This window comes from Nilaparvata lugens, chromosome 7, assembly GCF_014356525.2.
Source record: "Nilaparvata lugens isolate BPH chromosome 7, ASM1435652v1, whole genome shotgun sequence".
NCBI classification, from domain to species: Eukaryota; Metazoa; Arthropoda; class Insecta; order Hemiptera; family Delphacidae; genus Nilaparvata; species Nilaparvata lugens.
The window spans coordinates 13,181,739-13,208,029 of record NC_052510.1 but is presented as its reverse complement, the minus strand read 5'-3'; the positions used below and the strand labels follow the sequence as shown (position 1 = coordinate 13,208,029).

General features: G+C 33.1%; 1 protein-coding gene across 1 annotated transcript in view; it reads right to left on the bottom strand.

The window, feature by feature from the left end:
• LOC111055392 (eukaryotic translation initiation factor 2 subunit 3, X-linked) overlaps window positions 1-26,291 on the bottom strand; it is a 56,833-nt gene that overhangs the window by 27,719 nt on the left and 2,823 nt on the right. Inside the window, exon 3 of the mRNA XM_022342584.2 lies at window positions 10,040-10,150. Within this exon, the coding sequence (XP_022198276.1) occupies window positions 10,040-10,150 (111 nt within the window). The remainder of the gene's footprint in view (window positions 1-10,039; window positions 10,151-26,291) is intronic.

Sequence of the window (26,291 nt, the reverse complement as noted above, 5' to 3'; positions counted from 1 at the left end):
TGTTCACTATCTTCTTTTGGTTGAGCAGCCGTTTCTTCTGCAAAAATACAAAAACTGTATCAGATTCTGCTACACAGTTCCAATGCACTATTATTTTGAATTTTGATAATTGGGAGTGTCTACAAAAAAACAAAAATTTTCGTTTTTCATATTTTTTCTTTTTTTAGCCACAACATGAAGGAGCATGAAAGAGTAAATTTAAAATTTTAGTAGCCATGTGCTATACTCATATACAAATCAAACTTATAATTTTTTTACAAAAAGGGTACTAGTTTAATGCATTTCAAAAATTTAAGTAGAATATATGAATTGTAATGAAATCACAAATATATATTTTCCTACAATGCCTTAGTTTCTTTATAATTCATCATAACATTATCTCATGACGATTTTTGAGCTCCATTATTGCACAGTCAGCAATTTTGGTGATGGTGTGTCTCTCTATTGTATTACTCAGTTCGTCTATGCTACTACTTGCCACTTGCTCCCAGGCAAACAGACACAGTATGAAACAATAGAGAAACACTATGAACTGGAAATCGTTGTCCACAATCAATATTGTTGAGCAATGAGCTAATACTTGATGCAAATTTTTCCTCCTAAATCCAGTCATTTGATCGTTGCTTAATGATGAGAATGGAATATTCACTCTTGAGGACCCTAATGAATTACGTTCAAATGCTGATGAATACAGTATTTAATTTGGATTTTCGTTTGATAATAATTATGATTTGAGATTTGACAATAATTTCAAATTAATGGGAAGTAGTTCATAATCGAAATTGAAAATCTTGAAATTGAGCTGCAAATTTGCCTAGAGATCCTTTCTACACCAAATGACTGGACTAGGATATTTCCATTACACATAAGCCAATATTTAAAATACACTTCTTAGACAATCTCCTATGATTATCCAAAGCTAACAATTTCCACTAGGCAATAAACAGCTCCATGTGAGCGCTGATCGGTGCAGTTCTGTTGAATGTTACTCGACGATCATACTGTCAATACGAGACAGTTCAGCTTCCTCTACATTCTCCTTCCTTTGAAAATCCAAGTGCTCCAGCAAACTCAAAAAGATGTGGGATCCTTACTTGCAATCGGCCTGAAAGGTGAGAGATGCATGATCCATCTGCTGTCATGTACAGCAAATTGAGCCATGGTTTTTTGCATCACTTTATTTGGTTCTCATTCCTTTAGTGTTAGAAAATTCTGATTTATCAAGTTTTTCTGATCAGGCAGCTATCAAACTTATCAATGAAATTGCAAAATTTTTCATTTAAATTTACTTTTTCTACTGTTTTTCTTTGGCATCGAGTAAAGTAGGCAATAGTATAGCACACTGTTTTACACAGTGGTACCAAAAATATAGATGCTGGGAACTTTTAAGCCCAACTCAATAGATCAATCAAAAGTCACTTCAACTACAGAAACAAGTACAAAAGTGTAATGTTACCCGGTAAACACTATATACTTGAAACTATAGTACTTTGACAGTTGGAATATTTTGGAAACTCTTGTTAAAATTAATATTTTCCTGTAATAATTATAGTAGTCTTGCTTTGCATCTCAATATTGTCCGTAAATAAGTAAATGAATCACTAATTTAGCCATATTGCTTGCTTGCTGCTAGACAGAACCAATCCTGGACCAACGCTACAAAAATAACCTGAAACTTAGTAGTAGACACTCATGATTGAATTGATACTCTTTATGAAGATAAAATAATATATAAACTAATATTGATACTCTACAACCTTTTAGAATGTAGAATGAATGACATCTCAAGATAATCATCATTGATCTCTTGAAAATACAATCAAGTCAAACCAAATCATTTGATTTAATAGGGAAATAAAAATCCAAAAAATAGTAAAACTACTATTAAATATAACTACATTTTAATAACTTGTAGAGGTGGTTCCCAACCAGATGTTTGGTGGGTCGCGGTATTGCTATTGAAAATGTATTCAAAATACTGATCTCCCAGCATTAATTTTAATGGTAACAAGTATAATTTCATTTTTAGTAGGCCTGTTTCTCACTGGAAAAGATTTCTTTCCTTATGATTCTTTTTCGATTATTACTTGAGCTCCTTCAAGTTTAAATTTTTGAAACAGATTACATGAAATTCGGTAGCAGATAAATCATTGAATTTTCAGGATACATTCTTCATGGTATTGTTGATAGATGAAGAGTATTGAAAAAATATATATATATTTATGTTGATCAGAAAATATAAATTATTGAGAAAGTTATTCTATTTTCGAAAAATGACCAAAAATAGTTCGTTACTTTTATTAACTTTTTGAAAAGGGAAAACTTTCTCAAAAAATTTTTATTTTGATGAAATGCTTTTTATTCAACAAATATCATGAAGGATGTAACCTCAAAATTTCATGAACTCATCTTTTACCGAATTTGAAATGTTCTGTTTGAAAATTTTGAACATTGAATGCTCATATCTCAAAAAGTAATAATAGAAAAAAAGTCTCTTCATTTTGAAAAATTAATAATATACAAATCGAAAAACTTTGAGAAATATTACCAGTAAATAAAATACGATTTTAATTTAGCCACTCGTACAAACTCAAGAGTGGGCGGTATGTCCCATATATTTTGGAGCATATAGCTCCCTTATTTATGGACAGAAATTCACCTTGTATATTTCATTGGGAAAATAATTAGATTCTTCAGGGTAAATGCTTTCCACTTTTTTAAAATTTTAAATTAATTCAAATTGAAGGAAAAGTGAACTACTACAAGTTTAAACATTTTTCCAAGTTTATGAAATTTTGAGAAAGACATTGCCCTGCAACATTAGATTAGATACTCTCAATTCAGTGAAATTTTTACAAGTAGACAATAAACGTTAATTATGTTCCAAAAGTAAGTGTGATTTACCTGGTTTTAAATATATAGCAATACATTTTTTGTTTGGTTCATGCTTGGGTTGTTGGATATATAAGTATTTATTTCTAAATTGTTACAATTGTCCAAAAACTACGCTCAAAATCAAGGATAATCAGAACAACAAATTTCAAATTCGATTCTCATCTTAGTTGTAGCTAAGATTGATCAATTTAAAGATGACTGAAAAAGCCTCAAGAGCATGCCTAAATTTGATGAAACTTCAGTATTTTCGTTTGAATTTCCCAGTTCATTTTTTTGTGAACGCCTCAACTAAAACTGTGACTTAGGGGTTTTCACGTTTTTTCTTTAGCTAGCTAAACTGTTATTCAGCAATTTGTGATAGTGAGCTTGAAACCTATTAACTACAATAGCGTTCCAAGCGGGAACTCGTGTAACCCATCATTATAACCTCACTTTTAAAACTGAAAACTGGGTGAAAGCAATATGGCTGTCTTTTTAACTAGAATAGCGGGGATTAACATGGGTGTAGAGGTTAGAAACAAAGCAATATGGCAGCCGTTTCAACTGAAACATCGTGAGTTAACACAACTAAAATTACTCAAACCAGGATTATCTGCTATTTCAGTTTCTATTTTTTTTATGTACATCTCCTATCTCGACTTAACACTGAGTTATTGAATAACAGAAAACAGAATAACATAATTATATCAGACAGCTAGAGTGGCTGTCTCAAAGATCGTGAATACACCTTGTGATGCTGGTTATGGTTGTGCAATATGTCTTGATTTTTTTGTAAAAAGTAATTTGACAATAATCAATGAATAAATAGTTCATCAAATTGAATATTAAATTTCTCAAAGTATATATTATAGAGGAATTTATTCCATTTTAAACAAATGACTAACATTGAGTTGACCTAAGTTTGATTTTTTTCAATTCATACAACACCACTTGAATTTGCCCAAAAACCAGTTGCACAGCCAGAAATTCAATTCTTCTCATGACCATGAGGGTGATGAAGATTTTTTGAATTCTCAAGAAACTAGTACAGTATAACCAGATTAAAATGAAATAAAGTACTCAGGACATCGAAGGAAGTCTCTCCGCTAGTATATTATGCATTTATAATCACTGTTGACTGTTGATTGTTGACTGTCACTGTTGGTGTCCTGTATACTGTATTTCATTTCAATCTAGTCCTATCAGCTTTTTGAGAACTCAAAAAATCTCCATCACCCTCATAGCAGAGAAAACTACTAGAATTGCTGTATTCTGTGCTCATAGTTATGAGACAATTTCAATTTCGTACTGGCACTGGATTTTGGGTACATTATACCAGAGATAAATTCTAGTGAGTCATGTCACGTGGTATTTTAGCACCACAAAATACTTTTGAAATAAACTATTGAGCTTTAATAGAATTATAAAATAGAAAGAATAGATAGCCTAGTCAAGGTACCGCTCAAGTAAAATCGAATGTTATTCATGATAAAGAGAAATCATGTTATCTATTAAGCGATAAGAGAACCATGCAAAATTGTAATTCAACAATAATGAGAATTCTTTGGCAGAAATAAAAATTATAAAGCGGTTTATTTATTATTGGCAGATCATAAAAAAAAAGTTTGCATGTACATTTTGAGGTTAGAATTCTTTGTTTTGTTCTAATGAATCAATCGATCTAGGATCAATTGACAGTTCTTTGAATCGATACCTAACAAATCAGCTGTTTGCTAAATCAACCATTACGAATTGAATTATAAGTTTTACTCACAAAATATATATTATATACACTAGGGAAGGTTTATGTAAATAGCTAAGGACAACTATTATTGTTACACGATTATTTATTGCAATCTAAAAAAGTATGAAAACCAAGAGTACACAAAGCTCACATAAAAAATTAAATGTATATTGTATTATAGCATCATATATCGAGATTTAATTATTAAAATACTCTCAGTCTATCACTTAATTTATTTATATAAAAACTTTTTATTTATCTTTGTATAACAAAGTTAGGAAAACCCTGAATCTTAAAGAACCAATTACATTGAGTCTTACTAAGATTAGAAAGCCAATCAGAAGGAAGCTTATAAATCGTTTAAGGAAGAGATGAAATTTTCCTGAAAATCACTCTCTCTGGCTTGTGATCTCGATCTGTGAGGAGCACATGGAGATTAGGGTTCTTTCTTCCTATTAATTTTTAAAAGCATCGAGCCAATCCCTATTTAAATGTGAAGTATATGTAATTAATGTTTGATTATTTGTGAACTCAGTGTTGCTAAAGAGTTCTTAATTGTAATTTATTCCCGTAAATATATTTTTGATACTGATAGAAATTTATAAGAAATCTGGACCATACACGAGCCCAGCTGAGACGAAAAGGACCTGCCTGATTAATTATTGGAAATAATTAATTTACTCTACAAGACCTCCAAGAACATCATTATAGTGAGTGTGCAAAATTTGTCTTAAATGAGCTCATTTTTTAAGAAGGCCTTTAGCAGTGAATTGGGGAATTGATCAAAGCGCTATATAAATTTATTCAAGTTTAAGAAATTCACGTGTCGACTATTATCATATAAGTTATAAAAACTCTTTTATGAATTTATTGATTTATGTAGGAAGCTTATTTCCATGCACGTCACGAACTCATAAACCCTGAGATTTTTAAATTGTTATTTTTATTAATTATTATTTGTTCATTGATAAAAGTATGTCCTGTTAAATCTACAGACCGAACAGGTTTTAAGTTGTAGAATTCTGAATTGACTTGAAGTCCACGTATCAGTATTAAATACACATATATATTTTTAAAGCTCACAACTGTGAATGCTAATAAACCTTGTGATAATCATTAAAATATTAAAGAATTTATTTATATTGGAATTATAGATATAAGAATATTTTATATATATTATTTTATGGGAATATATTTTATGTTTTATGTCAGCATACAAAATCTTAGAAGTTTTTATTATATCCTAACTCATCTCGTGATATACAGTTTGAGCTGTCTTGGTACCAAGCAAAATCTTCTGCAGTAAATAAAATCAGTGAATTAATTAATATTGACCTTATTCAGAGCATTTATTACTTATCATCCTTTGATGATAGTCGCACTAGTCAGCCAGAAAAATCTTACTGATAATTATATTAATAAGTCTACAGTATATCATATAAGGATCCAGAGAACTTCAAGAACTGGCGTTGTAAGTTCCAAGGAATTTCAGAAGGGTAAATTGGTGAATACCTGTATTCATGACAAGCGTTTTAAAAATCAACTAGAAAAGTCATAGTTGGTCTTCATTATTCTTGATTGAATATATGGTTACTGGTAATCAGTCACCAACTATCTTTTTGACTTCCTTATTGGTATTCTTCAAGAACTTCACGGAAGCAGCAGTAAGAATTATTGATCACCAGTCATTGAACCTTGTGGGGATTAATTATATTTGGAAAATGCATGCATCTACCACTGAGCTAGAGCTGCGGTCTGAACCCAGCATATTTGCGAGCCGGACGGCCTTAACTTTTTGCAAATTTATTTGCAAAATAGGGATTTTAGCAACCGCTCTTATAAATATCAAAAATACCGCACCACATATGAATGGTTGGCAATTCACCCCATTACAGTCATTAACGATAAGTTTTTCTCTTTGGTTTTTCTATGACATTTTTAATAATTGAACTTTGTAAATGTTAAAAATGGAATAAATTTCTCTAAAATATATAATTTGAAAAATGTAATATTTAATGTTATGAATAATACCTTGGTGAATTAATTTAATACCAATTGTGTAATTACTTTTTCAAAAATTTCAACTTTAGATGCTCATATCTCAAAAATTAATAATACTTTTTTCTTTGGACATTTTTGAATTTAAATTGATAGTATTAAAATAGAAAAACTTCTCCAGTTGCACAGCAGCGAAAATGAGTTATAATTTTCACGAGGTTTGCGATACGTTTACATAAAAATAGAGATCATCATCATCAAATAGAGAAAAGGTAGGGAACCACCTGACTTATAGGTTACAGAAAAAATAACTTAAAGTAGAGATTCAAAGTAACCTATTCAAGAAGTAGAATACAAATTGAACAAATTATTGTTTCAAACAACTACAATGCAATTTAATAAATAATTAATATTTTATGAACACTACCAAGTCTCACCTTTTTATTCTGGTATGAATCTTGTCCAGACTGCATCAGTTATGATTTTGAGGATAATTAATCATTCCAATATTATCAGAAATGATTTTGTTCTATTTTTCGGAATGTCTCCATGCATCCTGGTTGTTTTGAAGTTGAAAATTGTTGAAGATGAGCTGATGACTCAAGTTGAAAGTAGGAAACTCCTCAAGTATCCAAGTTGGTCCAGAATAAAAATATTCAAATACTGTAGTAAATTTACAGTATGTTAAACCGAGTCTTACATGTTCTTCCGAAATGACCGAATTGCAATAATTACCAAATAAAATAAAAAAATATGTAGAAATAAGAAATTCATTTCAATGACTCATAAAAAGTCTTTTAGTTCCGACCCGACCCGACTATTACACCCGGTTATTAGAGCGCTCATTACAACGGTTGTTCTTAATAACCACGTTAAGGTGGAATAGCCCATGAAATGACACATTAAAACAATACAAAATGGTGGCATTAGTAAATAATAAAATTAATACAACAAACATTAACCACAAAACAAGAATGCTAAGAAACAAATTCCAAAAATTACACCATTCAAAATAGAATTTAGTTCTATCAAAATTTGATGTATAAGGTATCTACTCAAAGTTAGTAGACTGTTAGAGTTAGTCTGTCTACTAACATTGGTATCTACTATATGAGAACCAATCAAACTCAAAACATCTTGAAAGTTATGATCTATAGTGAGATTCACGTTAAAAAGTTGGCACATGATTACCATTGGTTTGCTATGGTTGTCTGCCATAAGACAAAGCAGATTGCTCTATCAATCCTTTTTCAATTCCATACTGTTGGCAAATCTATGCAGAATTAATATAATGAACTAACAAAATATTTAATCTCCATTATAAAAATGTGTTATTAAATAATGAAGATATATATTTTCTTAATTAATCGAATAATATATTTGAGATAGATATTCTAGATAGATAGATTAATCATGTATGTACTATAGTAGGCGGTGGAAGCCAAATAGTGGCAACAATGCCTTCCTATAATTTTCAATTACTTTGTAATGTGAATCTTACTGTACAGCATAATATCTAGGTTCAACATAATGAAACAGCATACAAGTATGTATGTACAATAGTACATGTGCTATTGAAGTGGCCTCCATTCAATAGAGGTTCAATGCAGTAAAGTAGACAAATTTTATATTTTCTTTCAATAGTATAGATTAGATTTTTCAAAATGAAATTAGTTATTGATTGATTTCTTCACTTGATTTCAAAGTACAATTTAATACTGAAATTACAATTCATACCTACATAATTCATTTGACTGGTAACCAGACATATTTACTAGGTCTGGTCACCTGATATTTTACTGGTTTTACCCCCAAGGGGTTGAAAAGAATAAATATGACACCAGACTCGCTGTTTTCTTTTTCAATAATATTATACATTTTCAGCAATCTATTCCCTGAAACCAATGTAACAGATAGTTACATTGTAACTATCTGCACATGTCTGGTGCAGCAATAATTCCTCCTGAGTACATCCTTGAATTTAGCAACATATTCAAATGTCCTGTTACCAGGGTACCTCAAGCTATCCATTATTCAGAAGAATAATAAATAGCAGTCTGTTTTTATAAGACTTGTAATATAAGTCAATTACTCACTTGTTCAGGATATTTTATATAATATAAAATATTTTATATATTTTATTTGTAATATAAGTCAATTACTCACTTGTTCAGGATATTTTTTCATGTGTCCCATTTGGATTTCTCAGTACACTTTTGTCTATTTGGTTGATTTCAGTTGGGGAGTTGGTTGAAGAAGACAAGGGATTTGAAGTTGATTTTTTTTGTCTATTGATTTTGCATTGGTTAAATATTACAAGTTCTTCTATGAAGCAATGACCTTAGTGGTGTATAGGGGTTATTTCATTGGTCACATTGATCTATTAATAGGTATAGAAGGTCTATTTGTGATTTTCTGAGAGTAGGTGATCGACAAGAGTGTAGATTCTGCTTTAGTTTTCACTGCATTAAATTGTTGCTTCAATTTCTGGCTGGCAAGGTGAGCTTCCCGTTTGACCTATGTAGAACGTATAAAAGTCACAATAGTCTCCATATTGATTTTATTGAAATAGATTCTGAGTTGTTTGCATTGACGTCTGTGGTCACTATAAAGGAGTTGAGGTACCCAAATTATTTTCAACTTTTAATCTATTCTAGTAGGTTCATGAGTTCATGTAAATATTGTAAATAATAAGCATTTTTTATTTTCGCTAAAAATTTACATTTTTAAAGAACTCTATATTGGGGTTGGAAAATTGTTGATTATGAATTCAACATAGGGGTGTTAAGATAGTAATTAGTAATGTGTACCATTGACAGAGATAAGTTAATTCGGATAATTGTGAATAGATGTGTCAATCGAGCTTGACTACCCAAATAATTCTAACAAACTGGAAAGGCTATACTATAGTCTTTATTGCCATTATATATAGTCTTCATTGCCATTAGAATTAAAATACACTAATTACATTGAAGGTTGAATTCTGTTAAAATTACTATTAATACTAAATTTTCTATTTTTCACTATATTGTTAATTACCCAAAGGGGGGAACTTGATAATCAAACCCAAACCCCTTTCGACAGTTTGATTGAGATGTAAAATTTCCATCAGTTATAGTTTTATTATACGGACATATAATAAAAAATTACATTCTTTGGATCCAATGAGTTCTTTTAATTAGGTTCAAAATTCCTATCCATAGAATTATCAAACTTATTTTGTCTAGGAAAATGGACGTTTTTCTTTAATCCTAGTTGAGGCATAAGTATAAGTGAAAACGTTTGGGATTCAATTCACTAAGTTATGTCGACTAGATCCATCCCTAAATATGACATTTTCCGAATTAACTTCATCACTGTAAAGCACTATAATGCTCGAAAATTTGAAGTAAAACCAATGGTTTAAATGAAAAGTCTACTCACCCAATTTGATGGTGATATTCCTCTCCAGTTCATTCTTGAATCTGACAGTCTGCACTCCAGAAACAGCTTTGACTACAGTTGACTTTCCATGTGCTACATGGCCAATTGTACCTAGAAAATAAAACATTATTTTTAATATTTCAAGAATCTTAATTTTGAGAACAGTGTTTTGTTGCTTGGAGGAAATTGTTTTTATTACAGATGAAACTACAGAAAATCAATTGGTACTACCAAAGTTGAAGCTTCTGAATTGACACAAATCATTTATTGATTAGAATGAAATATCAAGTGGTATGGTATGAGACATGAGCATTCAGATGTAATGTAATGTACAGCGGTACAACCTTTTTTGTTTGGCGACCCATCTTTGTGTGTCCTTCATCCTTCTTTGTCAGTCGCAACCCATTATTATAAGGTAGCCTATTAGATTATACAGGGAGCGGCAAAATGATCTGACGGTTTTAAAATGTAAATAACTCAATAGTTTTAAGAGATACAAAGGGTTTTATTGCATATTAGATTGCTATTTATGAACATTTATAAAAATAACCAAATAAATGTTTATGTTATCCGTTTAAGATTTGAAGATGACATCTTTCAAATGATGACAATCTTCTAAACATTCTTCCCTAACATTGCAGGAGAAAGGTTGGCTATTTCTTGACATATGGCTTCCTTCAAGTCATCCAATGTGCGGGGTTTGTTTGTGAACACTCTTGATTTCAGCAGTCCCCACAAGAAAAAGTCACAAATGCTGAGATCTGGGGAGCGAGCTGGCCATGCAATGTCCCAGAAACGTGAGATGACTTGGCTATGAAACTTGCTTCTTAAGAAGTTCATTACCTCATCGGCTGTGTGGGCAGTTGCCCCATCCTGCTGGAACCAAATTCTGCTGTGGTTTAAGCGTTTTCTGCGTAGTTCGGGGATAAGGAAGTTTTTCAACATAGTCAGGTATCGTTGTGAGTTGACAGTTACAGTTTGACCGTTTTCTTCAAAAACGTATGGGCCTATAACACAATGTTTTGTAATGCCACACCATACCACCTTGGGACTATGAAGGGGACGTTCATGCAGTTCTTCTGGATTTTTTGCCGACCAATAGTGGAAATTCTGTTTATTCACAACATATCCATCAGATGAAAATGCGCTTTGTTGCTCATAATGAAGATTTTGTCATCTGTAAGCAAATCAATCATTTGCTCTGAAAATGTGTTGCGCTTTGCATAATCGGTGGGCTTCAACTGTTGCATGATAGCCATTTTGTATAGATGAAAGTGCAGGTCGTACCGTAATATTCTTCTTACCGAGTGGTCAGACATGCGCAGAGCAGCAGCTTGTTTGCGTGCAGGCCACTGAGGACTGGCTTCCACAGCTTCCCTCACTCTCTTGACATTCTCTGGTGTCTGGGCTGACCTTGGACGGCCCATTGATTTCCGTTTTAATGCTGAACCAGTAGCTCTAAAGTTATCCACCCACAGCAAAATGGTGTTTTGAGTTGGAACTTTCCCTCTCAGACCCACATTAAAACATCTGCGGAACTGCCGCTGAACAGCAACAACACTATTGCCACTTTTAAAATATGCTTCCACAACGAATGTGTGGTGCTCAGCCGACCATTGCTCCATGGCTACTAAAATGTCTTGGACGATGTTTGTGTCAAAAGTTAATGGTTGGATTTTGATCTTTGAGGTGTTCTTAATGCGCATATCTACTAAGAAAAACTCAAATAAGTACTGGTCCCGGGGTGACTTTGTCCCAATTTTGGGGAGTTGAGATTTTAAACAGCTTGCAATCAATACTTAAGAAAACAAATCTCTTTCAATATTTGAGGATGTTTCATGAGTTTAGTCCAATGATGAACAGTTTGTACACATTTTTGCTTGATGTTGTAGACAGTGAAACTTTTTGCATTTGAAGCAGGAGAACCTTGTCATTCTTCTTATTTTAGATGGACAAAATGCACATATCTTTCTCTCAGCTTGTCCGTGAAGTTCAGGGTCACTCTGTCTAGCTTCTGTTCCAAGTATCTCTCCAATGTTTGTTTTCAGTTTCTTTCGCAGGGTTGGTACTTCAATTCGGTTCTGCAGGTGCGGTTTTGTTAGCTCCTCACATACTTGCTTAGCAAATTCTCTCCGGTTGATTGGCTTTTTCTTTTCCTTTACTGTATTATGAACATATATCACATAGGCATTGACTAAAGTGCTGTTGGCCATTCCATAAAATATGCACAGTGGCCATTGCTGTGTCTTGCGGCTGCATGACATGTTTTATGACATCTCATCAAATGTGTCAACTGCGCCCTTTGTTGAATTATAAAATTCAACAATATCTGGTTTTCCTGTTGTTTCAGATGTAGTACCATTTTCGTGAGTAGTGGAGAGTAGAAACACCATTTTAGACTTCTTTGCCTTGTATGATACTAAAACCAGTTCGTTATCGTAAGCAAACATTACAGATCCAATCTTCCTTGACTTCTGATTGCTCATTTCAGGAGGGATCTCCTTTTTGTTACTACGTAGAGTTCCAACTATTGTCAACTGATGACTGCTCAACATATCCTTTGCTAGTGGGATGGATGTAAACCAATTATCCATGGTTACATTCCTATTTGTACCATGAATTGTTTTGGTGAGTTCTTTTGTATAATAAGCTCCTAAGGGCAGACCAGATGGGTTGGAGTCCTTTCCCAAGTATGGAATTCCATTGATCAGATATTTTGTTTTCACATCACACAGCATCATTATTTTAATGCCATATTTGTTTGGCTTTGAGGGAAGATACATTTTGAATGGACAACGTCCTCTAAAGCGTAGCAGTTGCTCATCTATTGTAACGTATGAACCAGGGCAGTAATTACTTTTGCAGGAATCCATGAACTTTTCCCAAATATTTCTTATGGGAGCTAGTTTGTCTACTTTTTGATGTTCAGAGCAGGTGTCTTTATCATCAAATTGTAATGTGTTCAGCAGAAAATCAAATCTATCTCTACTCATAGCCGAAATATAGCGTTACTCTCTATTGACATAGTTGTGAAGGTGTCACTGTTATTAGTTGTAAAATTTGAGCTTTGTTGACTGGTTGATGGCACATTTGGATCAAAAACTCCTGTTGAAATATTCCTATCAGATGAATCTGTTGGATTCTCTGTTAATTCATCCAATTATATAGACTCTGATGAAGACTCTCCTTCCTGGTTCTCACTATTATGTAGGTGCAAAAATATTGATGAACATTGCCCACTTGCGCCTTGTTGTTGCTCCCCTTCTGATGGATGGTAATCAGGTCTGCATCAGTGTCATCTGCATAAGCCAGCTTTGAGACTTTCACTCTCTGTAGTAGCCAGTGACCCACTGTCAATCTTTTTTCTCTATCCTTGCAGGCCTTCATCACTCCATCCATCAGTATAACAAAAAGATATGGTGATAGAATATCGCAATGCCTTACTCCTGCTCTTGTTTCAAATTGCTCAGAGCAGCAGTTACCGACTCTCACATAGTTCCTACAGCTTCTGCAGTAGCTCTAGATGACCTTCAACAAGTTATCATCTAGATAGTTCTTCTATCTCGTAATTCCTACCGTAAGGCATTCCAGGGTACTCTGTCAAATGCTTTGATGAGGTCTATAAAACACAAGTACACGTTTTTCTCTACACTTTTTTCTAGGACTTGTCTCAGGATAAAAATGGCATCTTGAGTCTACCATGTCTGAAGCCAAATTGCTCCTCCTCAAGGTCTGGTTCAATAAAACATTTTAGCCTCTCATGCAGTATTCTTGAGTAGAGCTTGCCTGGTATGCTCAGAAGGGATATTCCCCTGTGGGTTACTACATTATTTCTCTCAACTTTAATAAAGTTATTTTTATTTATTTATTTTTTGAAAATAAGAAATAATGTCAACCAGGGGTTGGGTTGACTTTGTCTGACTTCAAAAAAATATATGAAAAAAAATCAATTTTCAAGAGTTAAACAAAGTTAAACCAACTGTTAATCTCCAAAATGAATGATTACATTAAAAACAAATTAAATCCACTTCAAAAAAATCACAAATTATTTATCGAAGAAATATTTCAGTTTCTGCTGCCTAGAAATCTTTTGTAGCATTGAGGCATGTTGGCTCCAGCTGCAGAATCAGCAAAAAATTAATATTGAGAACATATTAATTTCAAGCAAAGTGGATAATTATGTTTTATTAGGTAGAATACTTTTATGATATTTATCATATTTTGAATTGTATTTGCATCATAGCCAGCATAATATCACAATTTTCATACTGGGACAAAGTCATCCCAAGTTTAACCTAAAAGTGACCTCATTGTATTCAACTAGTAACAGAAACTAGGGCTCAATTATCCCAGTGAAAGCACACTGAATCACCAATGCCAAAAATTGCTGAGCACACCATAATACGTCTGACCTTTGTAACTGTCAAAAATGAACTAAACATAAACAGGCTTTAAACTTGAAACATATGCTCAGCACATCTGTATCAACACAACAAAATAAAAAAATTGAAAATCAAATGTGCGTTTCCCACGAAATTCAAAAAATAACCTTACTTTTTGAACACACCTTGGACTCCAGTAGCATTGCATGAAAAAAATCAGCGTGTTCAGAGTTTTTTCGAGCAAAAAGTATTTGTGACTGGACTACAAGAGCTATACAGTCGGTGGGCAGTCTGCGAGACTACAAGAGAATACATATCAAATACCTATTCACCAATAAATTCTTAGTTGATAACTATTTTGGACTTATAACTATTTTAACACATTGGACAAAAATCATGAAGTGTAAACATAACCTATTTTTGGACAATTTCTATTTGGAAATTTGGGAAAGGAACAGTTTTGGGCTTTAAGCCTGTTGTTTCTTCTCCAATCATTCATAGTTGAGAATGATATTTAAATGTATGTATCAATGTATGTATGAATAAATAAATAACAATTTCTGATCATTTTGCATCAATACAAGCCTCTTTATAGAATAGAAATCATTGAATCAAACCAAATCAGAGTTCCAATCAATTAACTCAAGTGCGGCGCCCATTGAATGAAGTCTTGCCACCTGCAGTGAACTCTATACTAACTGGAACGGGCTGTCCAATGCTAAGCTACAGCTAAAAGTGTGTAAGGCGGAGTGAGTGGGACAGGCATACCGTGTGGGATTCCCTTCTCTCTCGTACTCATACATTTAAGCAGGTTGTTGCAGCTCTTGAGTACGATTTTTCATTTCTAAAGTTGAAAAATGGATTTGAATGAGTATTGGGGCTATCGGTATTAGATCACAACCTTTTCTCTTAAATATTGTGATGTATTTGTTGTAAAATGCGTAGAATTGAATAAAAATACGACCGAAAAATGGTGATGTATTGTGTTGCATTTGGAAGAATGGGCATGTTAAAGGAAATGAAATACCATTTCACAGGTAAGTCAAACATTTTTAGTCTATTAATTAATTTGAAGAAACCTTTTTGTTTTACATGCATTTCCAATACTTTTTTCTATATTGATCAGTTTATTTGACCAAAAATAAAACAACAAATTTGGTTTTATTCCTAGTATACTGTGATAGTTTCTATGCTAATTGAAAATTTAGGCCTACTTTATTAGCATCTGAAATAAAAAAACATAGTTGAAGAACAAATGAATCCTTATTCAAAAAAGAATAAATACAAATGATTAATAATTTCTGTGTTATCATCATGAGATGACATAATTTATTTTAGGTACCTACCTACTTTATTTTAGTAGCCTACTTTTATTTTGGAGAAATATGATATTGCTATCAGCTGAATTGTGATTAATTTTTGAAACATTTCCATTTCAAATAAATAATCGTTCAATTTACAATATTATAATAATTATTTAGCATATTTTACTGTTTGCTTATCATATGGTCATAATTATAATACAATTAATATAAATGTTTCTTCATAGATTTCTTTGCATCATTTCTGAAATTCCCACACTTACATGATTTGAAATGTTATCAGAATACCTAGTGTATTGCTATTATTATATATTTAATAATCCTGTGTTAATAATCATCATGAGTCAACATAATTCATTTTATTTACCTACGGTACTTTTATTGTGAAAAATATGAGATTGTTATCAGCTGAATTGTAATTAATTTTTGAAACCTTTCAATTTAAAATTGTTTTTTTACTCTGGTAATTATGTAGCATATTTTACTGTTTGCTTATCATAGTCATATAATATAATAGAATGTTTCTTCGTTATTTGCTTCATTTCTGAAACTCCCACTCTTACATGATTTGAAATTACACCAATGCACACCTACATAATTCTACATTTAAAGCCTGCTGTAAGTAGGCCTATATTATTAAATTAGACAATACATCATAAATCTTTCCTTTAACAATAACAATAAATCATATAATCCAAAAAACAATAGTATATCCTATCAAAATAAACATAAGACTATGTTTCATAGTTTCGATTCGATTAAACACAGCCCTCCTTTGGACTGTGTACGAACAAAATTCGGGATTGGAATAATAAGGACTATGAGCCTGTTTTTTTCATTCCCAATCATTTCATGACAGTTTATATTTGTCCTTGTTAAATAAATAAAAATAAATAGATGATACGCTTCTCTGAAATCTGGCCCAAAGTTATTCCCTTGTTTGTGAAAAGTTGACAATACTAAAACTACTGCAGTCACAAATGAAAAAAATCTTTTCTTTATTCATATTCAACCTATTTCATTATTTTTGCTCTCAAAAAGTTAACAATGAACTGCTTAATAAAGGAAAAATAACGCTTCCATGGAATAAGATATACAATATAGAAATAAAATAGAAATTGAAACTGTGCAATGTATTTTTCCATAAGAGCCAATGTGTTACAAAATGACGAATCCCACAGCAATGCGGGTTGCCTATCTTTACCAGCTGCCTCACTTTCTTTGTGTTGCTAGTCCATTCCAGTGTTAGTATAGAGTTCAGTGGCCACCTGTGCCAGCTAGCGCTAGCGCTAGAGCGGCGGAAACATGGTGAACTACCCAAGGCTGTGTTCAGATTCAAAGTTCAACAAACTTGCGCGCTGCTGCCGCTAGTGTCAACTCAAGGTCATTCAGCCATCGCCGTGTTGCCACATTGAAGCAGCTGTCGCGGTGTTGCCAAATTCCAGCCTCTATCGCCTCAAAATAAAGTTTCTACATTTCATGCAGGCTGGCCAGTATTTACAACTCCAAGCATACCCAGGTCCATAGTGGAGATTATGATGAAGAGGTTTTGGGGAAGGTTGGTGGGAAATTATCAAAAATCATCCCCTATTTTTTTTTAACCACAAAATCTTGGGGTTGTTTTTTTTATTTTTTTATTATTGATTCTTGTAGTTGACAGAATGCTGGATACAGTGGAATGGACTATTCACGATTTTTTCTCATTTTTGGGGTTGAGATTTAGGGGTGGAAAAAATGAAATCCTTTGTTAAGATATCAGAAAAATTCTTATTGTCATTCAATTCCACTCTTTAAGAGAATTTTTTTCGTTTTATCATTTTATGATTAACGGTTAGGGGGTGGTTTACAAAATAAGTGGAGTTTTTTGAATTCTCTGTTTGAGGCAATTTTCGTTTTTTTTTTTTTTTGGTTGGAAATGGTGGATAGTGGTTAGTAGATAAAAATTTATATATTTTTTTCAATGGTTGCTGAGGGTTGAAATCGTTAGGGGTTGACCATTTTTAAAACTTAAAATATAGGAATTGTCGAAAAAATCTTCCCAACCCCTAAGCCGCAATAATTTGAAAAAAATTGTAATTTCTTGTAGATAGTTGAAAAGTTTTTTTTCAATTTTTCAGATTTCATTATCTTCACATCGAAAGAGTGTTCAAAGAGATGAAAAAATGTATTCAACATTTTGTTCTAAAATCATCCCCTACTGAGTTATTGAGAACTTTATTAACATTGAAAACCACCCCTAAATTGGAGTGTTTCATCAAAATCATTTTCTATTTTACAAGTTGAACTTGGAAATTTTTTGTGAACATTTTAAGCATAACAAGATGATAAAGCATAGAAGATAATATATTCAAGTATTGCATGATTATAAATCCAAAATGTAATGATATTTGTAGTATTTACTGTACTATCTTGTAAATGCCACTTACATAACTAGAAATTTCACAGTTTTGCATAAGTATTTTATTTTAGTACATTGTAGGTTTGTAGGAATAATAACATAAAAATATATATATTATATTATACATATTTATGCTTAAAGTGGAGAAAAACATGAAATTTGAAATGTTCAATACAACTAGTAGTTCTGCGAACAGTAGACCTCGCTCATGAATACAACTTTCAATCTGATGAAAAGGGCCAGTACAGTAAGTACAGTATATTGTGAATATTTAGCCTTGATTGTCATCTATTATTTTCTCCATTGAAAGTGCTAGAGACACTGTTTCCAGGGACACCGGACTTATCAAGGAGTACTTTTATATCAAATACATACCTTTTAAATGAAAAAGACTATGAAATTGTCAAAAAACCACAGATTTATTGATACTCAGAAAGACCGGTTTCGGTCATTATCAGAGTTTATCAGAGATTGACAATAGTGTAATTACCGAAAACGGTAATTATAAGTATCAATAAATCTGTGGTTTTTTGACAATTTCTTGGTCTTTTTAATTTAATGTTAATAATTACCACAATATCAACTTCTAAACTACACAAAAAGGGAAAAAATTACCTTTATACCTTTACATACACATTTTTCTCTACAACTGCAGTATTGGACTCCAATACAATAAAGATTTTTTTAAAATAATTTATCCATTTAATTCGTTGAATCAATTTAATAATAATAAGATGATTCAATTTAATTATTAATCTCATCATAATAATTTATTTTATAATGATATATTATTAGAATAAAATAAAACAATATTAGTATTATCTGCAAAAAAAATCTGGCAGGAACGAGAATCGAACCTGAGTCCCACAGAATGACAGACCACGGTCTAACCGACTCGCCCACCATATGCTCGTAACAATAAATGGGAAAAAGTATGGCAATGAATCACTGTATCTTCAAAGACACATCCTTTGTGGATTGAGGTTAGATTGGTTTTATTAAATATTACAAAAAAAAACAGAGGTTTTATCTAAAATTGTTACACATACGTTTCTGCACCTTGTTTCAAAGAACTTGCATACCAAATTTCATCCAAATCGGACAATAACTGCGACTGTAACTGCGGTACAAACAAACAGTCGAAAGCCGATCGAGTCGAAACTAAGACCTCAGCTTCACTTTGATTAATTACCAAAAACTGAATATTATCGAAATGTGTTTGAAGTGTTATAGATTGCTTTTCCCTTTCAATTTAAAATGTTAATTTGAGTGGTATCCAACTATTTCAGTCAATAACGTTTTGATTGATTGAATGAATGAACAATTACGTTAAATTAAATAGAATTAATAAATCTAATAAAACACTCAAATATGAAGTTTAAATTCAGTCTCTCAGATTGAACTATATAAGAATTGATAAAAAATAAACACATTTCAAAACAAAAAAATCAACTAATAACGTAAAAAAATACTGCAATAAAATAGCAAGATGTCAATATATTTGCTGTTTCCACTGTCATTTTACAATCGTCCAGGCTTTCTACCCTTTTCACCAAGATTAGATCATGTTATCACAGATGTATAATGATATTTTTTCACATTGTATCAACACTGGGATCAAGTAATTCAACTGTTCATATAACAAGTATTATATTATGCAAATAAGAACACGTTACAACAAGAGCAAGAAGAGTTCTGGAATGTCAACAGAACCAGCCTTGAGACTGCTTGTCCCCCCTCCCCATTGCAGTCTGTTTGCACAGAATAAAAAAGATGGAAGTTCAATATAAATAGGCTGTAATGATTCTTTTTAATGATGACAAACATTTCCAATGTCAATCCATCATCAATGTCAATGTCAATCCATCATCAATGTCAATGTCAATCCATCATCAATGTCAATGTCAATCCATCATCAATGTCAATGTCATTTCCATCATCAATATTCAAATTCGGCTTGCTGCAAAGAGGAGATTGAAATAATTCCCAAGTCTTCAACATTGGAATAGTTATGAGAAATCAAAGTTACAAATCAATAGGAAATCAATAGTGTGTTACCTCGTGCGTAAGGAAAAACTCACATATAAAGATGTTAGAGATTTCCAAACATTTTCGTGTAGACGGTAAAATATCTTGAATGGTTATCAAAATAAAAGCAATACAAGTATAATGAAGCTTAATAATTTTCTACACTTTTTGTTCAGTGGAATTTTGTGAAATTCCCAATATTTCCCGAGATATTCGCTCTTGAAGGTGTGTAATTGTTGAAATAACAGGTTTTTATCCAATGTTTTGCTCTTTCAGGGCTTATAACTCTCCAACAATGCATCATAAAACTGTTGATTATCGTAGGTTTGTAGAGCATTGAATCCTCTTCAAAATAATTTATTATTTCACTATTCCAAGTTTTCCTTTCATTGTTATAGCAGCTTCAATGTAGGGGGTGAAATTTTTACATTTGCATCATAAATGTAGGAGCTGTGCCTCCCAAAATTTTGGTACTTTTTAACCGCTCATCGCACAGAAAAATCAAGATACTTTTTTGTTCAGCTACCAAAAAAAACTTGGATCTATGCAGAAAAATTCCGACTGGGTTAAAAGAGGGATCCAGGAGCGGGATTTCTTTCGAAATTTTTCATCTAAAATCACATTACAGCCCAAACTACTTGCCCTACAAAGTTGAAATTTTGCAAAAATATTCTTCATACCTACTAGACGCGCACTAAGAATGGATTTCAAGATATTTCGCCTCTAAGAATTACAATAGATCAAAGAAAAGATTGATTGAGATCCATTGATCGTAACCGACTGAGATGTATTCAGGCTTCACACGTTCTCATCTACTGTCAGGGCTTTTCGGTAGCTGCATTCTCCTCCTCCCCCACCATCACAGCAATATATTTCCTTTCTCAATATTTTACACTAGTAGGTAACCCATGCTTCGCAAGGGTCTATTTTACAACTTTGCAAAATGGAAACTTAACGTAATAAAAAATTCGAGATTTGAAAATAGGCCTATAAACATGTGGTTCATTTTCTAGAACTAAACATATCCATTTTATGATGCGCAAGTTGAATCTTGCCGACACACAATCAGCTGGTATAGTGTTAGTGAGGTCCACATTGTAATGGCAGTGTAGGAAGATAGGAGAAAAGGGTTGCCAGATCTCAGCCTTGCCACCCAAACAGCTGATACTGATATATCAGATGAATTTAGCTGTTCATTATTTTTAAAAATAGTAAATCATATTTTATTTGTCAAAAAATATATTTCTTGAAGATGTGATAATAAATTTTCATGATTGAGATAAAATATTTTGTCAATTAGTTGAATTTCTACATTGTTGATAGACGATGTGGCAACATCGCAATGCATGAAAGAGATAGCACCATCTGCTTTGTTGACCGATAGACAAGGATAGCAACACCATTACAAATCGTACACTACCATTATAAGGTGGACCACACTATAGATACTACTCAAAGAATACTTTTGAATAACTATGTGATAGCTGTGACTGTTGCTGGCCCTTACTATGTTTCTGAGACAAAGAGAAGCTGCTTAAAATACAGGTCATGACACAATCCCGTGATGCATTGCAAAATCGCCATTTTATAGGGTACAAGTTCACCAAATTTCAAATTTATCAGCTGTTATGATTATAGATTGAACAACATGATTGCAAAGTATTGCTATGACACGGACTAGCTACAGTTGGATATGGGTCGGGGTCAGTAGCCGTACTGACAGGTGGAGTTACCAGACCTACACTTCTCCCTCTATCCTGATTCTTTACCCTCTGCTTCTTTCGCGAGATTTTTAATTTCAGGGGAAGAGTATTTGCCCGTGCCGTTGCTGGCTGATTCAGCCCTCGGCCTTTGGAATACAGGGTGGGTGTTAGGGAGATTAAGATAACCCTATACAAGGAGACAGATCTGACTATCAGATCCCTACAAACAATTATATTTGTAAAGGTAGTACGCAATCTGAACCAACTGCAAGTTGACAGTGGGCAGACTGGATCTGCGAGCCCAGAAAGAGGTTTTTCTATGGGGTTTAAGGTGAGAGCTATAGGGTAAAGGTATGACGGAACTATGGAGTTGTTAGTGGTGTTTAAGATATAGTTAAATAGGGTATGGTATAGGGCGTAAGCTATAGAAAATATGATGCAGGGTATGAGGTACATGGTATAGGGTATAGGGAACAGAGAATCAATAACAAGGTTATTATTCTCTACAACAAACAGATGTCTGTTCAATAATCTAAATATTGTCTACCAACTTTGACAAGGAAGTTCTCAAGCTGTACCTGAGAGCTAGAAGGATTTTAGAATAGGAAAAGTTGAGAAAAAGTATGAGGAAGGATGTCACAGTATAGGAACTTCGACAAGGAAGTTCTCAAGCTGTACCTGAGAGCTAGAAGGATTTTAGAATAGGGAAAGTTGAGAAAAAGAAAGAGAAATGACATCACAGTCTACCAACTTCGACAAAGAAGTTCTCAAGTTGTACCTGAGAGCTAGAAGGATTTTAGAATAGGAAAAGTTGAGAAAAAGTATGAGGAAGGATGTCACAGTCTATCAACTTCGACTGGGAAGTTCTCAAGCTGCACCTGAGAGCTGGAAGGATTTTAGAATGGGGAAAGTTAAGAAAAAGAAAGAGAAAGGATATCACAGTCTGAATGACTTCGACCAGGACTAACTCAAGCTGCACCTGAGTTCTCTAGGAAAAGGACTGGAATTTTCCTAAAAGGAATCACAGCAAGTCTGAATTTGCAAGTAAAGTTAAAATACAGGACCACTCAATAGTATGAAAACTAAACAAGGAAAATTCACTCTTCAAAATTAAGGTCACCTTATTACAGAAGAGGATATGCATACAAGTGACCAGTACTAACATACAGTCACCTGGATCACTGCAGATCCAAATATGGAGAATAGTGAACCGATTCCCACTTCCTGTATTAAACTTAAAAATGTCATGAAGCGACAGAGTCGAGACTTATAAATTAAGTACTCAAAAATAATCCATAACAATCCGCGAATGATGTGGAACTCACCGTGATTGAACCAAAAAGAGCCTAGTTAAATTTCCCACTTAACTGTTTGTAGCACAAACTTAAGATCCCTTACAGGTTTTCAAAACCAAGGATAGCTCGCTCACCCCCAGTGATACAAATTTAGGAAAAATAACCAACAAGAGAGAAAATCCCCAAGGAAGATCTACCTTCGAGTTGTCCGGAACTTGTCCTACAATATTCTATTCCAACACACAAAATAGAATAATTCCCCTAGAAATAATCTAGTACCGGGAATGTCGTAAGGAGAGGAGATTCGCAACCTGTTTACACGCTCGACCACCAAACAACTGCACTATAAATAAATCTACAAACCAGAAAATCCCCCAGGAAAATCTACCTTCAAACAGTCGGTAATTTGACTCACAATATTCTATTTGATAAAATAGAGAATAGAATATAATCCCTCTAGAAAACCACTATTGAGAGCGCCGCTTGGAATGCGGCCATACACAAACCCAATCACCAAACTAATGCCTCTCACCCAGGTCTGCTCCGCACAGAGTAGGGTCCGTGGAAAATTGGGAGGCTGGAGGAAAAGAGATTACCGACCAATAGGAGTCTCAGGAGACGATCACGCCACCGATCAGGTGACAGGGTATGATTCAGATGATCTTGATGCTAAGGGTGTAACCATGATGACAATACTGCTAATTACTATAAAAATTAGGCCGGTAAACAATCTTTCTATTCCAGAAATTTCATGAAGAACGATACCGACTCAACCCAGTAGCCGCTTATCATCTTTATGATACAGGTGCTGCTGCTGCAATACTAGATACTAGAATGCTCAGACTAGTAAACAAGAACTGGAAGTTTCTGGTTTTGATGAATGCTGATGATAATTCACAGGGTTGTTGCCAATGATGATGGTTTTTATACACTAGACTCTAAGCTTAACAAAATACATCCGACTGCTGACCCTATTCTTCTACTAAAATAGAGGAAATTCACTAAATCATATACTGAATGACGGTTCTCCATTCATCACAAAATTCACTTTGTGACAGTATTATTTTGTTACATTGTTCAAGAAATATTGTTCGGCTTTGAATAATAAATAAAATATCCCCACAGAATAATAATATTTAGATTCCAACTAGTAACTGAATTTTTGATTTTTAGATTGGGAACTTCAAACTCTTTTTGAGGTTAGTCTTTTGTCCCAATGCCTTATGAATATCATAACAAGTTACAAGAATAAGAACAATAACTCAATGATAAAAAATGAATTATTGAACCATTTATTATTGAAATTTCATTATTAAAAAATCAAAAACCTGAATTTACATATTATCTGAACCAGAAAATTGTTTTTAAAAAGCATAATGCATGATTTTGTTATGAGCAGATTGGAATATTTCAAATGTACCTCCATAAAGACCCCACATAATGGCTGATCCATAAGAAACATGAGTGTCCATGACCTGTATTTATAGACCTTGGAGGCAAGCATCCGAGCGTGCTATCTTACGGCAGTCTGACAAAATTTGTATTCCAAAATCACTGGTTAGGATCAATGATCAATAATATCATAACGTAAAATGAAATGTTTATTCATTCACCTTTCAAAGGTTTTTCTGTGAATAGGCCTACAAAGAGATCGAATGTATTTTTTCCAATAGTTTGGAGAGCATGCTCATTTGAATCCCGCTGCATCAGCTGTTTCTGTTTTGCTATAATGCCAACAATACAACAGCAAAATATTGTGAATTTCCCTCATGTTTACTACATTAAAGTCCTGGACTCAAATAAGTCGAGAACTCAATAGACAATTATTATTTTAACGAAAATCCTGAATAAATGCTGTAAATCACCCCGAAGACTTCTGTTACTGCAGACATTGACAACAGGGTTAACAGCTCATTTTAAATGAGCACTGCTATCCAGAGATTGTCAGTTTGGTGTGAGGGTAAGCATTCCTGACTAGCAATTGGGAGGTACCGGGTTCGATTCCCGGGCTGGCAACTAATTTTTGGATAGTAGTTCTTATTGAATTTCCATCTAGCTGTTAACCCTGTTGTCAATGTCTGCAGTAGCAGAAGTCTTTGGGGTGATTTACAGCATTTATTCAGGATTTTCGTTAAAATAATAATTATATATTGATTAGCATTTGAATAAATGCATTCTCTATTTAATTCCATCTGAACTCAATAGACCCCGGAGTTTAGAAGATAAAACCCTGACTCACAAAGTCGATTTAGACCCGAGAGCTTATTTCAGTCCTGGACTCTGTAAGTCCAGAACTTATAGATCCCAAGCTCAGAAACCGGCCCTAAAAGATGTATAAACGATTGTTTATACAATTCTGATTTCTTAGAAACAAAATCTATAATCAAATTCAAGGTAAATTTACTTCATTTTGCACAAAAACATTGAGTTATTAAAAAAAAAACACACACATGTAACTGTTACATTTGAGTAAAACTGGAATAAATTTCCCTGGATGTGATATTTAGAGGAATAGAAAATGTCATGAATGATCAACATCTTGAAGAATGTATCCTCAAAATGTTATGCATTTATTCGCTAATTGGGAGGAATCAACAAAATGTGCGAGTCCCTAAGCCTAACCTTACTATTTTCAAAAAATTCTTCACTTTTATGGCACAAACGTTGTGGACATAAAAAGGTGTAGGCAGAAGACAACTTTCTGCAGATAATTGCATAGCCATCTGATACATGAAGATGTTTCTGGCTATTATGAAAACATTGTTTGAACTGCAGGCCTGCACAGTAGTACACATCGTGTTGTCAGTAGAAGTACTACAGTACTAGGTACTTTCATATTAATGTGCATATGATAAAGATGAGGTGAAATTGCAAGTAATTCCCATTCAATTTTGTTCATATTGTTCATGTTTTTCTATTTATTTTATAACAACTGGTAAGTGCGATATTTTTTTTGTTTGTAATGTTATTGTGTATAGTCCTATATTGTTAGCATTTTTATAATGTTAAACTGAGACTGAAGTTCTCTTTCCTTTTTTTCTTGTCTTTTTAGTTTTATTATCATTTTTCTTTCTTAATTTGCTTTGTTTTAACTGTAACACTTCCTTTTTTCTACCCAAACAGG